A 16,566-nucleotide genomic window follows, 5' to 3' on the forward strand; every position below is an offset into this window, starting at 1 on the left:
TGTGGGTTCGAACCTTGGGTTAGAAAGATCCCCTGGAGAAGGAAATGGCAACCCACTCCAGTATTCTTGCCTGGAAAATCCCATGGACAGAGAAGCCTGGCAGACTACAGCCCAGAGGGTCGCAAAAAGAGTCGGACATGACTGAGCGACTAAGCACACACGTTCTGTGGGCTCTCATTTCCTTTTCTTCTTGGCGTCATTTCAGCATAAAGGGGTTTTAATTTTGAAGTCTAGCCATTTTTGTGGTTTTTTGAAAAACATTGCCTTACCCAAGGTCATGAAGATTTACTTTTGTAATTTCTTCTGAGCGTTTCATAATTTTAGCTCTTAAATTTAGATCTGTAACCCTTCTAAGGTTAATTTTTGTGTACGATATCATATAGGGGTCCAAGTTCATGCTTTTGCCTTTGGATGTCTAGTTATGTCAGTGTTATTTGCCCAAAGCACTATTCTTTCCACATTGAATGGTCTTGGTACCTTTGCCAAAAATTGTTTGACATGCATGAGGGCTTTTTTCTATTCACAGGTCTCTTCGATTGTTCTGTTGAGTGAGTCTTTGTCTTTTTTATGCCGGTATGACACTGTCTTGAGTATGGTCACTCTGTAGTAAAGTTTTTTAAAATCAGGATAATTGAATCTTCTAATTTTTTGTTCTTCAAGATTGTTTTGGCTATTCTGGTCTATTGAATTTCAGTATGATCAGCTTGTCAGTTTTTGCAAAGAAAGCAGCTGGGATTTTGATAGAGATCTTATTGATTATACACCTCAATTTGAGGAGTGTTACCATCTTAATATTACTTCTGATCCATAAACATGAGATGGCTTTGCATTTAATTAGATTTTTAATTTCTATTACCAGTGTTTTATAGTTGTCAGTGTACCAGTCTCCTACGTTTTTGGTTAAACTTTTCCTAGTATTTTATTCTTTTCAGTGCTACTGTAAATAGATTTCTTAATTTCATTTTGGATTGTTTTTGCTAGTGTATGGAAATATAATTACTTTGATCCTATTTTGTACGGGTTTTTTTGGTCAGTGTGTATGCTCTGTTCTCCATAGTACAAAACTCCACTCTTAAACTTTGATTTCTAAGCCATAGAGATTCTATCTTAAACTTCTCAAGTTTACCTGAACAGTTGAGTAGCTATTAAAATAATAGTAGTGTAAATAACAGTTACAGCTAACATTTTTTGTGTGCTTACTTTGTTCCAGGCTCTCTGCCTGGCACATGCTATTTTATCTTATTCTCACAACAGTCCTATGATGTGGAATATTGTTAGCCTCTTTTTATAGATAGTAAAACGGAGGCTGAGGCTTAATATAATGAGTAATATGCCCAAGATGAGTAAAACTAGTACCGAGTGGTAAACTGGGATTTGAACCTCAGACCACTCCTTCTAGAACCTGTATTTTTAACTCTTAGCCTATAGTGATCACCCACAGGACGTTGTGTGTGTGTGTGTACACACAATATATATTCACAGACACAAGCACAGTGATACTTAGCTGGTGCTGCGTCATTTGTCTGGCAGAGTTAGCTGTCTGGAGCAGAGGCGGTAACCAGTATGCAATAAACCAGTGTTTATTAGACAGCCAGTGCACAGAGTACAGTTTTTCACTCACAGGTAACCCTCACCTTATTCATTTTCCCTTTGTTTTGCTGTCTTAAAAAAATAGGTTAGAAGCCATCCTGTTAACAACAATAAAGCCTATTAAAATAAACTCAGGTTCCAAAAAGTACAGCAGTACCCCCATCCATGGTTTCAGTTATTCAACTTCAGTCTGAAAATTCTGAATAGAAAATTCCAGAAGTACACAATGTATAAATTTTAAATTGTATGCCATCTGAATAGCACTGTCCCAGTCTAATATCATCTTTTTATCTAACATGTCCGTGCTGTATACACTGCTTGCCCATTAGTATAGGGAGAAGCCTGTACGTGTAGGACTTGGTGCTGCCCGCCATTAAAGGCATCCACTGAGGGTCTTGTCACGTATTCTCTGGATATGGGGGACTAGGGTATAATAGTGCCTTCAGGACCGTCATTACTTACAGGCTGTGACTGAAGGGTAAAGAATCCGCCTGCCTGATGCAAGAGACGTGAATTCAGTCCCTGGGTCAAGAAGATCCCCTGGAGAAGGAAATGGCAACCCATCCCAGTGTTCTTGCCTGGAGAATCGCATGGACTGAGGAACCTGGTGGACTGCTGTCTGTGGGGTCGCAAAGAGACACGACATAGCGACTAAACAATCTCAGCAATATAGCCTAGTATCTTCATTAGTTCCTAAGAGCATAACTGTACAACGCAGCATAAATTTCTGAGTTATTCAAAATAGGTAAAATTATGTTAGTTTTCTATTTAGGAAGACAGAATACTTTTTTAAGCTTTTAGTCCATAATTTCTTATATAAAAACATTTTCTAAGAAATACGCTATAATTATCTAGAAAAATATATATAAGTTGAACACAGTTAAATGTGGATGCTATGTAAATATATCTTGACTCAGTGGTGCATCAGTCTTACTGTTTGGAACAGATATCCTGTAGTAAGCATTCTCTTTTGGGTCTTAGAAGTCATCTCTTTCTTTCGGCATAAGCCAGCAGTCTTTGAATGGACTCCCAGGTGGGTGGCATCTGACTAACACACAGTGGTAGGGAAGGCTTTCTCTGGCCGTGACCCCCATGTAGCCAGTCTCATGTGTTTAACAGAAAGAAAAGGCATCTTTTTAGTATAACATTGCTTCTCTAAGTGTTAAATAGGAGTTTGTTTTACAGACACTTGATAAACTGGATGTTTTCCACGTGTTATCTTGTGTGTTCTGTGTGCTCAGTTGTGTCCAGCTCTTTGCGACCCCATGGACTGAAGCCCACCAGGCTCCCCATCCATGGAGTGTTCCAGGCAAGAAGACTGGAGTGGATTGCCATTTCCTTCTCTAGTTACCTTGTATATTTCCTTCCTTAAAAAAAACGAAGTTGTAATTAAAATACTTGGGACTTTTCCCTTGAACTGAAACTAATATGGTTTCACTTTTGTATCTGCTATAGAAGCAATTACAAAAGTAAAGTAAGGTAGTAAGAAATCAGGCAATGGAATGCTTTGACTTTAGCACTGTTGTGAATAAAATAAAAATCAAATACCAGTTGATATGTCATTTAAATTTCAATGAAGTTAATTTTGGTTATATTTTGCCATCTTGGAAGTATGGATTTCTCGATACTTAGAGAAGGGAGGCAGAATCAAGCAGATATTTTTAATACACCCCAAAATAATTATGTTTAAGAAAATTAATGAAGTAATGCATTTACTATCTTTTTTAAAAAATGAGACAATTGATAAATACTTTGGAAAACGTAAAGTACAATAACAATATTAGTTACTTTCTGTGTCTTTTGTGTTAATTTTGTTTTTCCTAAGGCAGTAGATATAACTTCCTGTGGAAACTTTGCTGTGATTGGTCTCTCATCGGGAGCTGTTGATGTGTATAACATGCAGTCTGGTATACACCGGGGGAGTTTCGGCAGGGATCAAGGTATCAGCCTTTTTTTTCTTTTTCTTATTTTTTTAAAAAAGTATTATAGATAGATAAAAGGCTAATAACTGTCACTGGCATTTATTAAATTCTTGAGTTCCAGGCATTTTGCTAAAGTTGCATATGGGTTATCGTCAACCCTATGTGGCAGAACACCTCATTGAAGTACTCAAAGAGAATGAAATCATAGTTGTATTAAGGGAAAGTGGCTATTATAGAAATTAAAGTGTTTGGTTCCTTCTCCTTGTATTAAACAGAATATCTTAACTATTTTTTGAAACCTTCCATGGCATCAACCTGATGGTAGATTTTGTTATTACTCATGTAGTAGAATAATTTTCCCTCCGTTCCTAAAATCCACATTAAAGATTTTAGGGAAGTTGAATAGTGGGAACTTAGATATTCAAATAAAGTAATCACTCTTTGTGTAGTGTTTGGAGAGGCCATTGCAATTCTTATTTCTTCTTTCTTTTAACATATGCTTTAAAGCCCATAAAGGATCTGTTAGAGGTGTTGCAGTGGATGGATTAAACCAGTTGACAATTACAGCTGGTAGTGAAGGAGTACTCAAGTTCTGGAACTTTAAAAACAAAGTTTTAATTCATTCTGTGAGCCTCGATTCATCTCCAAATTTGATGCTGCTACATAGAGACAGGTAAAGTTTTTCTTCTAATGATGATGGATTTTCTTCTTGATGTTTTTAGAAAAAGTTCTTAATTTAAGTAAGGTACAGTAGTCTCTTGAACATCACAAGTTTGGACTGTGCGGGTCCACTTACGCACAGCTTTTTTTCACTAAATACTTCAGGATAGCAGTACATAATCCATTGTTGGTTGAATCCACAGATGCAGAGCCGTGGACGGGGAGGGCCAACTGTAAAATTATATGCAGACTTTTGACTGTAGAGGGTTAGTGCCCTAACCCTCTTGTAAAGTGGTCAGCTGTATATAATTTAACAAAAACCAAACTTTTCATATGAAAGAACATTTTGTTTAACTTACCCCAAAGGTATACTTGATTAACAAAACTTGACTGTGAGATTTTAGTTTCAAGAGGTTGTTTTTGTTCGTTTGTTAAAACTAATGCATTTGTCTTGCTAGTGGCATTCTGGGACTTGCCTTGGACGACTTCTCCATTAGTGTTTTGGACATAGAAACTAGGAAGATTGTCAGAGAGTTTTCTGGACACCAAGGCCAAATAAATGACATGGTAAAACAGACTTTAGATGTTAAAATAAAACTTGATTAATTTCTATTTCTATTTAGGTTAAAAATGTCCTAATAATTGAAACTGCTATCTTTTAATGGCATTAAACTCATCATATGAGATGTTCAAAGTAAATAATTTGGAGACTAATTTTCAAAGCAGGTTTTTTTTAAGGAAAATTTAGAATGAAAAGAAGTTTTAATATTTCTCAGGAGGATAATGCCATTAGATTAAAATGTATATCCAAGAGTTCATTTTTTCTCTTTAACTCTAAACAAGGCCAGAATGATTCATTGAAACATAGGTATCATTTTTGACTTAGTATTAAACTAAGCTGAGAGAACTCATTTTTGTTTTCTGCATGCATAATGAATTAATAGTAGGAGACCTGGCATATCTAATACTTGGTTTATTCTAGTTTAGTGTGATTTCTAATGTTTATCTTAATTTCAAAAGAGTTTAATTAGTGAATATGTATTTTATCTTACTGTTATGTTCTTATGGTGGGAAATATGGTAAGAAGTACTCAGTATAAGCAGTGTATGTTGAAGACTTTACATCAGTTGCAGGTATCTTGATTTACTTGAAACAGAAATAAAACAAATTTCTAGCTCTTTAGTGGCACCCCCCCAAGCTGTATTCACTTATCAGGTCTCACACCAAAAATCTGAATTTACAATGTGTACCCATTTCCTTAAAAATAGGGGTGAAATGGCCAGGAAATTACTTTGTTCTGTAGATAAGAAATTGGCATAACTACTCATCAGCAGAATTTGTTGTGACAGCAACTATAGCAGTGAGGGTGGGAGTGAAGTAATTTTAATGAAGTTTCATTTTTGAAAACATCTGTCAGAGCCAACTTGTTCTTCCTGTTTCTTTCCTTTTGAGTTATGTGTGGAGTTTCTCCTAGTCAAGAATAAATTACTCCTCTTCAATTAAATCTGTGAGCCTTTATAACATGACTTTAGCTGTCAGAGTCATTTTCCCATTCCTCATTATCTACACTATCCTTCTGTAAATTGAGTTCTCTATACTTTCAGGTTTAAGTTTCCATAGTATCATTGCAGCCCGATGACCAAGTTGGAGTTCACTTATTCCAGTTATCATTTGCTAATATGAATGGTCATAATCCCAAAACCAATGGTCATAATCCCTGTGGTGTGTTTAGTCTCTTGGATGAACAATTACTTCAATATAAACTTAAAAGTTTTTCCTTTTCGGTCTTTCTTCACATTTGACCTGGTTTAAACCTCATGTTATTCTTCCATTTTTATCTTATAGAGAAGATACAACTTGTAGAGAAGATACAACTTCTTTATGGTGTCATAAGTAGTTTATTGTTTAAATTTTATTTTGAAAATATTATTGTGGTTTTAAATTATATTTAAAACATCATTAAGGAAGAAAAGATTTTTAGCTGAATCTACAAGAACAACTTCTTCAGTAACTTCTCTACATTAAGAGAATTTGCATTCTTTAAAATCATTTTGGAATAGACTCTTCTTGGAAATGTGGCTTTGTTCAAAGCTTCATTGATACTTTATAAATGAAATTAGGCTAATAAAATATTTCTAATTGAATGTTGTCAGCACAGATTTATGTTAAAAACAGTAGTCAAACATTTGTTAATTGTCTATAAATAGATTATGGAGTAAAAATTATGTACTACTATTCATTTTTAAAAGTTTTATAATTCATGTAAAAGCCTAATCCTTAGCAGTATCCTCAGGGGTATATAAGAAATGGTATTTTCTTTTATATAAGATGAGGTGGTCTACATTTTATGCATCAAACATTTTTTAATCAAGTGTGCATTATCTTTTCATTTCTTACATTCTTTGTTAAATATACAGATACAAATATACATAGACACATCCATACATGTGTACACACCTCTAATATTTATGTTTTTCTTTCAATTTAAAGACTTTCAGCCCTGATGGTCGTTGGTTAATAAGTGCTTCAATGGATTGCTCTATTAGAACTTGGGACCTTCCGTCTGGGTGGTGAGTTGTTAAATCCCTAACCTTAGCAGAAGTTTTCTTAGTCATTGTCTTCACATGTGACTTTTACCTGTTGTTAACAGATTATGTACTTTTTGACTGTGACTGTATTTGGAGATTTTTCTAACCTGACTTATATTTTATCCTTGAAGTGTGTTTGATCTCAAACTAAGAGATTAGTGCTGAAAGAAATGATAGTGAGGAAATTCCAATCTCTTAGGTTCGCTATTCCTGCAAAATTGAGAAGTAGAAGTGAGTTGCATAAACTCACTTAAGAAAGCTCATCTGGCCTTTTTAATACTCCAGACTAGAGATCATACTTTAGGACTGCAAACTTATTCTGAGCATTTTTTTGTATTTTGTTGTTGTTGTTGATATTGAATTAAGAGGTCAGAACCCTTAACTTTGTGTATATTATATATTTTCTGTCTCTAACATAATTCTTGAAAGAAGACATTTAGATACCTTAACATAATGGAAATGTGTGTCTTAAGATTTGGATAAAACCCAACAGTGTTAAGAAACCTGTCATAGGTTGAAACTTGCTACTAAATCGGCACTTGAAGAGAAAACATTAATTCTGTTAAATAATTTGATCAGTAGAAACCTACAGAGAGTAATTTGTTGCTAAAAATTATGTAGGAGTACACACAACTTGCAGTCATATCACTCACCAAAGAATTCCTTAGGTGGAGTGTGAAAGGAGTGATGGGAAAGGAACGTACAATGAGGAAAGAGAGAGGTGAGAAAGATGAGTGGGAAGGTAGTTCGGTCTTCAGGAATATTGCTCAGTTAAGATCTGTCCAGTTCTGCTCCTCTTGTTTCTCAGGAATTAGATAAGCTCATACCTGAAAGCAGTTTGACCTTTAGAAAGGAAAAACCCTCGTGTCCTTACTTCCCTTCAAGTTTGATTCAGGAATGAGACACAGCCGTCCACAGCCTGTGTACAGGGCTTGGCGTAGACAGCAGAAGTGCCACCGATGGTCCAGCTCTAACAACTGGGCAGCTTTGTCCACAGTGTGTCTCTCTTTTACTTAAAGTCGAGTCAAGCAAAATAAATAATCAGTTGACTATCCTCCAGCTTCAAAAAGTTCAGTCAAGTTAGTACTTTCTTAATTAAAATAAAATAAAACTTTTTTTTAAGGTACCATTAGGAATTTTGATTAGTCTTTTGCTTCTTGGACTTCTGTTCTTCTGTTTTCTAAAATTAAACATGATTTGAATTGCTTTGTAGTAGGAAAGTTGTATAGGAAATAGAGTTGACACTTTGCCCTTTTCATTTTCCTTTTTAGTAGTTTTAGTTCACATCAGATGAGAGAGGGAGGTTAATGTTGAATAGTACTAAATAGTCAGAACGTTTTTTAAAAATGGTAAGTTTTTTGGGGGTTGGAAAAATTAGGATCCAAAAGTAGCATTCAGAGCCACCAGTCTTTGATTCAGCATAAGGCTTTTTGCTGAATTTCTTATTTTAGTAAAAAGATGAACACATTTAAATCTGACATGTTTTCAACTCTGGTATCTTATTTTTCAGTGAACACAGACAGTTTTAAGTGAATACAGGGAAACTAAGCTGGGGGAACGCAAGAGCGAGAGATGAGTCACATAGGATTGTTAAAAGATAATAATATCTACACTGATTGGACCAAAGTATGTTTTTAATAAAGACACAAATAACTACCTCTTTGGTTAAGATCTGAAGTGGAGCAGATGAGAAGGCTGAAAAGCAGTTTCCCACAATTGCTGCTGCCCTGTTGCAGTCGACTTTTTCCATGGACTTCTGGGCACTTTAGTGCTTTTAGTTTTCATCTTGTCTCATATTCTGTTAGAGAGGTACTGGTTTTAGTCCCGTTTCACAAATGAGAAAATGGAGGCTCAGAAGTTAAGTGATTTGCCCGAGGCAGCATAGTTTGTCAGTGAGATTTTGCTGTAGTTAGCATAAGAGATGGAGAAGGCATTGGCACCCCACTCCAGTACTCTTGCCTGGAAAATCCCATGGGCAGAGGAGCCTGGTAGTCTGCAGTCCATGGGGTTGGCTTAGAGTCGGACACGGCTGAGCGACTTCACTGTCACTTTTCACTTTCACGCATTGGAGAAGGAAATGGCAGCCCACCCTAGTACTCTTGCCTAGAGAATCCCAGGGACGGGGGAGCTGGTGGGCTGCTGTCTATGGGTTCACACAGAGTCGGACACGACTGAAGCGACTTAGCAGCAGCAACAGCATAAGAGAAAGATTTCCCAGCAGTCGTGGTACCAGCCTTGCTTGGGTATGTACTAAGGATGATTTGGTTTTCTCGATGTAGAAGATACAGTAAGGACCATACAGTTGTAGGTAATCATTGACTTTTTAAATTTCATTTCTTTTCTTAAACATAATTAGTAACGCAAGCTTTGGGGATTCCTAGTTTTTTCTTCAGTAAGCAGTTTTATCATTTACATAACATGTTAAATATGTAAAGAGTGAGTACACTCATTACAAAGGCTACACTGTGAAGCCGTGTGTAAGTGGACCTTTGGTGTGGTAATATGCAGATGCAGCCATCTGGGATTAATTGTGTCTATCTGAAACAAAGGCATGGTACTGAACTGTTCCCTGTAAAGTGGTTTCTTTGTTTTAAGTGTGGAAAATTTTCTTCTGTTTCTAGGGTTTTCAGAGAAATGAGGTTGAAATTTTTGTCCCTGAAATTTTCTGTCATCTGCTACCACCTTTTATTTATGGTTAATTTTAATCTCTTAAGAGTTAAACACTTTTCAGGGTGAGAAAAATATAAAATTAAATAGTTTTAATAGAATTTTGCATTTTGTTCTATCTCATCCACCCAATCCCTGCTTTCTGAGGGGCATTACGTGAGAACAATTGGAATAGAATTTTGTTTTGCATTTCCCACTGAGGCAAAACTATCCATTTGTTCTGTTCTTTGAGGATTCCATCACTTTGGAGATTGAACATCTAGACATTGTCTGCACTGGTTTAGAATATAATCAGAAGTGAGTTAATGTTACCTGTATGCATGGGACTCTGTGCTTAAAAATCTGACCCCTTACAATGAGGATTTTTTTTAACATTTTCTCAAAAAGCTTATAATTTACCTGGAACTTTTCATTTTGTAGGATTAGCAGGTGACAATATGGTAGTTAGGTCTGGGATTAAACCTTTACACTTAGGCTCTATGAGCAACTGTGGCCATGTAAAACATGCTGTTTATGTGAAAACCACTTCTTTGATTTGATGCTTTTACATAATGGAGGGCCAGTCTACCCACACACAACAGCTGTGGAAACCATGTTGCACAGTGAATTTGCCAAAATAATTATAGTATCAAGTAAAATAAATTTGCTCAAGCAGTAGATTCCTCTTTAACAGATAGATTCTGAACGTGTCAGGTAGTTTCATCCCTCACACACACTTTAGTGAGCAGTTAGATGGTGAGTTCTAAAATTCCTGAGTTTAGGCTTAGTCATCAGTGTACATTGAGATAGTGGTTCTTCTCTGGGTTGTTTGTATTAAATGAATTAAATAATTTGACAGTCTCTGGTATATAATAAGTGTTTAGCAAATGTCCTTTTCCCCAATTTGTTTGATCCCCCAAGCAGCTGTGTTTATGAGTTTCCAAGGAATGGTTGAACAGAAATCAGACAGATTATTAATCACATTTTTTTCCCATAAGTGAGAATTTAAACATCAGTCATTGTCCTGAGCCCACTTTAGTTTGTTTGTGGTGCTGCTAATTTTAGTCTTGTCCTACTATTTTGTATTCATTAGTTAAGGTTTGTAATTGTTAATCACTCTGAACAGATTGAGAAAGATTTTGTATGGGTCCTTTAATCATGGCCTCCATGTGACATTTGAGCGGCTCATAGTGTTTCCGTGAGTCACGCTGTAGTCATCTTCTGGGTGTGTGCTCTGTCGGCTGCTGTACCTTTAGTTTCAGTAGTGGTGTTCCTGAGCTTTTGGTGATTAAGTGTGCAGACTTCTTGGTGACAGGTATGTCTCTGTCACTTTCTACCTTGAGCAAGTATGACTGGGCCTCATTTTTCTAACGGGCATAGTAAGGATGGATCTGCCTCATGGGGTTGTGAGGATTTAATTAATAGTCACAAGTGCTCAGAATACTTCCTAGCATGGAACACTGAAAAAAGTGTTAACTCCTGTTATTTTATTTATTGAAATAATGTAATTACCAAAGATTCTGAACTTCAGTCGTTTTGCCATGCCTTCTCATGGATAATGTAATGGCTTCAGTGAATAAAGTAGTTTTTGAAACAGCTCTTACTAAAACCAGCATACTCCTCTTAAGGTGCACAGAGTACTCGCACTCTCAGCCAGCCTAGGGAGCCTCGTCTGCAACGTGCCCGTGTGTTAGGCCTTTCTGTTTGCTCCTTAAATTCGCCTCATTTCGCTTCCCGCTGCCACTATCCTAGTTCAGATCTTCCCTGCTTGTTAGATGACTGCTGCCATAATCTCACTGTTCTTCCTGTTCAAATATATTCTACATTCTGCTGCCAGATTTTCTTATGAAAGTAGAAATTATACTGCTATCTGCTCAAAAGCCTGTAGTGGCTTTCCATTGATTAAAAGATAAACTCAGATGTTTGGTATTCAAGACCAAACTGCGTTCCTCACTGGACACGGTTCCCCTTGCCTTGCCTTCCACATTCCTTCTCCCAGAAGGTGCTTTCTTGACCATCGGCATCTGTTGAAGTCCTGCCCGTCTGTAAGGTTCATGTTCATCGCACACACTGCTCTCTGAGGAGCCTGCTGTGCGTCGTCTTCTGGAGTGCCATCGCTCCCTTTTCCTCCCCAGCTTTTCACAGCCCCTGCTTGCAGCTGTCCGAAGTGTCCGTGTGGACGAGCACCGTGAACTGCTTTACGGTGATGCTGCACAGACTGAGTTTCCTGCTTGCTGTGTAGCACATGGTCACCTGTTTGAAAAACAGAATTGCCCGAACTTTTTTTCCCCACTGCCATTCTCCCATGGCCATTTTTATTACTTTCTTCTGTTGCCTACCCCTTTTGTTATTTTCACTGGCATAACAAATACAGGAGAGTGCTGATAAATTATTTTAAATGTGTGATCTTTAGAATTGTTTCCGAACCTACCAAAATGGCATTCCAGAAAAACAGCATTGTCTCCTGTATTCTCCCTTTTATTGAAACTCTCTCTCAAATTAATTGATCTGTTTAGTGTTCTGGGTCTCTCTCATTGAGGAGATTATTTTCCCATCGTAGCTTAGTTGACAAAGCTCTTTGTTAGTGATGACTTTTTGGTGTTGGTGATTTAAAAGTAAAAAGCAAACATTTTCTTCATCTCTTACCCTTTGTTCTTTTAGCAAAATGATATTTTGTGAATTGTGTCCTTTTTAGTAGAGTTGAAGGACTGTAACGTCTTGGTTCTTTCTGTAGTCTTATAGACAGCTTCTTGTTGGACTCGGCTCCTCTTAATGTCACTATGTCCCCGACTGGAGACTTTCTGGCCACCTCCCATGTCGACCACCTTGGAGTTTATCTGTGGTAAGTTCTCTCATACAGTTCTTTCTGGGGTAAGAAGAAAAAGGAAGATGATATTGTCAGACAGTCATAGTTGCTAACATTGCCCTTCAGTTTTTTGGGGTTTTTTAACTTATAAAATGGAAGTGTCACATAGTTCACCTTAAATCTACAGTTAAGTCAACTTCTGCTTAATAATTTAGGTAGCGCACCCCACTCCAGTACTCTTGGCTGGAAAATCCCATAGACGAAGGAGCCTGGTAGGCTGTAGTCCATGGGGTCGCTAAGAGTCGGACACGACTGAGCGACCTCACTTTCACTTTTCACTTTCATGCATTGGAGAAGGAAATGGCAGCCCGCTCCAGTGTTCTTGCCTGGAGAATCCCAGGGATGCTGGAGCCTGATGGGCTGCTGTCTATGGGGTTGCACAGAGTCAGACACGACTGAAGCAACTTAACAGCAGCAGCAGCTCAAGTGTATATTCTAAGCTACACATGTTTGATTTTTATCTGTTAGCCACAGATTTTTATCTGTGACTTTTATTTGCAGAAAGGATAGTAATATAGGGTTTCCCTGTAGCTCAGTTGGTAAAGAATCTGCCCACAGTGCAGGAGACCCTGGTTTAATTCCTGGGCCAGGAAGATCCCCTGGAGAAGGGAAAGGCTACCCACTCCAGTATTCTGGCCTGGAAAATTCCATGGACTGTATAGTTCATGGGGTCGCAAAGAGTTGAACATGTTTGATTTTTATTTGTTACCCTATTTGACTTCTATTTGCAGAAAGGATAAGTGAGTTTAAAATTTAACTCTTATTATTGAGGAAGAGAAAAAAATGAATTCCTTTTCTACTTACAAGGTTTTCTAATTGACTTTTTAGGATGTGAAAATAAATTTAATATATAATAGAAATAGACTCTGGTCACCTTAGTAAGCAGAATGGAGTATCTCCTGGAATCTTTGAGGCTTGAACAGTCAAGATAAGAGAAGAATGGTGTTGTGGTACCTCAGCAACAGAGTATATAGTACAGCTGTTAATATAACTCAGAACCTGGAATTCCCATTCCAGATTCATTATGTACAGGAAACAATATGATTAGCCCACTTTGGGACAGATATTCACATCTTGATTAGTCAGATGTGGATCAGATTAGTCAGTCAGATCCAAAGTCATGACGCAGGGTCAAGTAGCACTTAAAGGACCATTCTAGAGACAGGGGAACCCATGACTGTTCAGCACCCCCAAGGATCTGATCCGTGTAATCACCGTCTGACGTAATGCTCTGAGTCCATCTTTCCTTCAGTTGTAATTTCCTTAGATGAAGGTTGCCATTTGTCAAAGCAGTATAAATAAATGGGTGTTACGTTACCTTATAAAAATATTATCCATAAAAATACTATCCACTACTAATCTCTCAAGTACTTTTTTGTGCTACATTAAAAATAAAGACTCTGTTCATAATACTTATAGGCAGCTTTCTTGTGATGACATCTGTGATATGAGTCAAAGCATTTTGAAATTAATACTGTCTATTTTTGAGTTTTTTTTTTTTACAAGTGATTGGAATTTATAGCCAAATTCAAGATCGTGGAGATTGTTACCAGTAATCGAAGCTTCTCTGAAAATATTTTTAATAAATTTTGTGATATTGCTTATGTTTTTTATGTCTCAGGTCCAATATTTCCCTGTATTCAGTTGTTTCATTACGGCCACTTCCTACAGATTATGTTCCTTCAGTAGTGATGCTTCCTGGTACTTGTCAAACCCAAGGTAATCAAAAACTAGTAAAGTAATTTTTGAAGAGTAATATAATAAACCTAACCTGTAGGATATTGCCACTGAAGGCAGTTTAATGCATTCAATCATAGTATTTTTTTATCTTAATGAAGTATTTTGAATGACTTCATGAATCTTTGTATAAACAAAGACATAATTGATGGAGTATTCATGTAAAACAGTGGAGAAATGTTTTGAGTCTGGTGATGGAAATTGTACTTAATATGAGAAAATAAAATGAATAGAGTTTACAAGTTATATTGAGTTATACTGAGTGAACATGTTGTGAAATACTAATGGATTTGAAGTTAATTAAGTTGCTTTTATATGATAAAAATTACATTCAGCATTAATTTGTTATACTTGAAAATTTTTTGTTTTAAGATGTAGAATTATCAGAAGAAACTGTAGAACCAAGTGAGGAAATGATAGAGTATGACTCCCCAGAACAGTTGAATGAGCAGTTGGTAACTCTGTCACTCCTTCCTGAATCCCGGTGGAAAAACCTTCTTAATCTTGATGTTATTAAGGTAATACTGGCGTGCTGCGGTTCATGGGGTCGCAAAGAGTCGGACACGACTGAGCGACTGATCTGATCTGATCTGATAGTACACTTAATATTGGCCCCTGAAGACATATTCCAAAAGTATTTTCTTTAGTAAAGATAGCTTCCCTTTCTTGGAGGTCTTTAGGTGGAGTAGTTAATGCCTAAGATAGTACAGCAGATACCATTTAGCTGAATGCTATTTAATCTAATATTATTACAAGACTTTCTCCATGTATATATATCTACTTTGAGAGCACTCAAGGACCTTCAAATACAGCAGTAGTATAGCCTGCAACTACAGAGCTATTAGAAATTGTTTTAAGCCTAGCCTAATCTCACTTAACTTATGAAATGAGGGGGGGAAGTCATCATAATGTGTGATGTTTCTGTTTCTAGACATCTGGGGACTAGAATACTTTCACTGGTCTTTTTAAAAGTAAACTTCAGTCACTCTTTACCATACCACACCCTGCTCTGTCTGCTACAGGAAGGTTTGCTTTTAGGTTCAGGCACATAAATTAGTGTGAACTAGGTAGTAGGTAGCATCCTGAGATAATAGCAGTGGCAAATAACTTGGCCCTTTGTCCTTGAGGAGTTTACAGTTTTACATGACAAATGGACAGTTATGGCATGAATTAACGTGTTTCAAAGCATGTTGCATGACCCCTATTTGTGAGTATCAAAAGCAACTGAAACATACAGACTAGAAAATTTCAGAGATTATCTTCTGAGAATTAGGGTGTTTTGTTTTATGAAACTCAACTTGGTTAGATATATACATACAGTCAGGCATCCTTGGTAGCTCAGCTGATAATGAAGCTCCCTGCAATCTGGTTCGATTCCTGGGTTGGGAAGATCCCCTGGATGAGAGATAGGCTACCCACTTGAGTAATTATGGTCTTCCCTGGTGGTTCAGATGGTAAAGAATCCGCCTGCAATGCGGGAGACCTGGGTTCAATCCCTAGGTTGGGAAGATCCCCTGGGGGAGGGCATGGCAACCCACTTGGGTATTCTTGCCTGGAGAATCTCATGGACAGAGGAGCCTGGCAGGCTACAGTCCATATGGTCGCAGAGTTGGACACGACTGAGAGACTAAGCACAGCACTGAGCATACATACAGTCACTAGAGTTTATGTGTGTACTAAGGCACATTATGGGCTGGCATAAAAAAAGTGTAAGGAACACTGACAGATAGCTATGACATGCCATCCTAACTATTTTTGTAGCTAGTAAATTGGCACCAGAAAAGACATACATGTCTCGGCTAAGAAAAGAGAGTTTTCACATGTTCATTTGACTCAAAATTTGAAAGTGCTCCTTTTTATTGCTCACCTTTTGAAAGATTGGGCCTCAGTATAAAGGTATGTTGTTTAGGTACATAGTTGTATTGTCTAATCTATCAACTGTAAAGGAAGTAGTTTATGGAATGGCTTTAAAAGCAATACATTCAAAAGAACAAGTAGGTGAGTATGAGGGACCAATTAGAATAATGCCCAATTAATTGAGCTACATTTGGTGGGCACTCTTCTTGCTAAGATGCAGTTTGTTCTGCATAAAAATATAGAGAAATTGTGAATGAATGCTCTTTATAACACCTCCAATATTAATTTCCTTCTGAATGAAAGAAATTAGAATTTTTATTTTTGTCCTGTGGTTAACTTTTATACTCACCGTTTCCTTTATGAAATTAGGTAATTTCCAGAACCCTGTGGAACTTCTCCAAAGCCTTTTGTTTTTATTTACAACTCAGTGACTGCCTTCTAACTCAAGAACAGTCAGTTAGGAAGGGTAACTGACTCTTACTACATTACTACAGTTTCCCTATCACAAAGAAGGCTGTGCTTACATTGCTATGGGCTGTACTTTGTTCGACTTTGTTTTATGCTGTGGCTCCAAGAGGCCACAAATATCCCTGACTTTCTTTCAAAAAGCAAATCTCCCCTCAGTTCCTAAAGAATGGAAGAGGAGTAGTGTAAGGTAAAATTGTGAGACTTCTTAAGAGTCCATCAAATTCTCTTGAGA

General features: G+C 37.1%; 1 protein-coding gene across 1 annotated transcript in view; it reads left to right on the forward strand.

The window, feature by feature from the left end:
- The window catches only part of LOC112448582 (WD repeat-containing protein 36-like), a 37,938-nt gene that overhangs the window by 14,684 nt on the left and 6,688 nt on the right, over positions 1-16,566 (forward strand). Inside the window, 7 exon segments of the mRNA XM_059890702.1 lie at positions 3,416-3,530; positions 4,020-4,185; positions 4,631-4,739; positions 6,663-6,742; positions 12,141-12,248; positions 13,894-13,991; positions 14,382-14,527. Coding sequence (XP_059746685.1) covers positions 3,416-3,530; positions 4,020-4,185; positions 4,631-4,739; positions 6,663-6,742; positions 12,141-12,248; positions 13,894-13,991; positions 14,382-14,527 — 822 coding nt within the window.

Source organism: Bos taurus, chromosome 10 (genome assembly GCF_002263795.3).
Source record: "Bos taurus isolate L1 Dominette 01449 registration number 42190680 breed Hereford chromosome 10, ARS-UCD2.0, whole genome shotgun sequence".
Lineage (NCBI taxonomy): Eukaryota > Metazoa > Chordata > Mammalia > Artiodactyla > Bovidae > Bos > Bos taurus.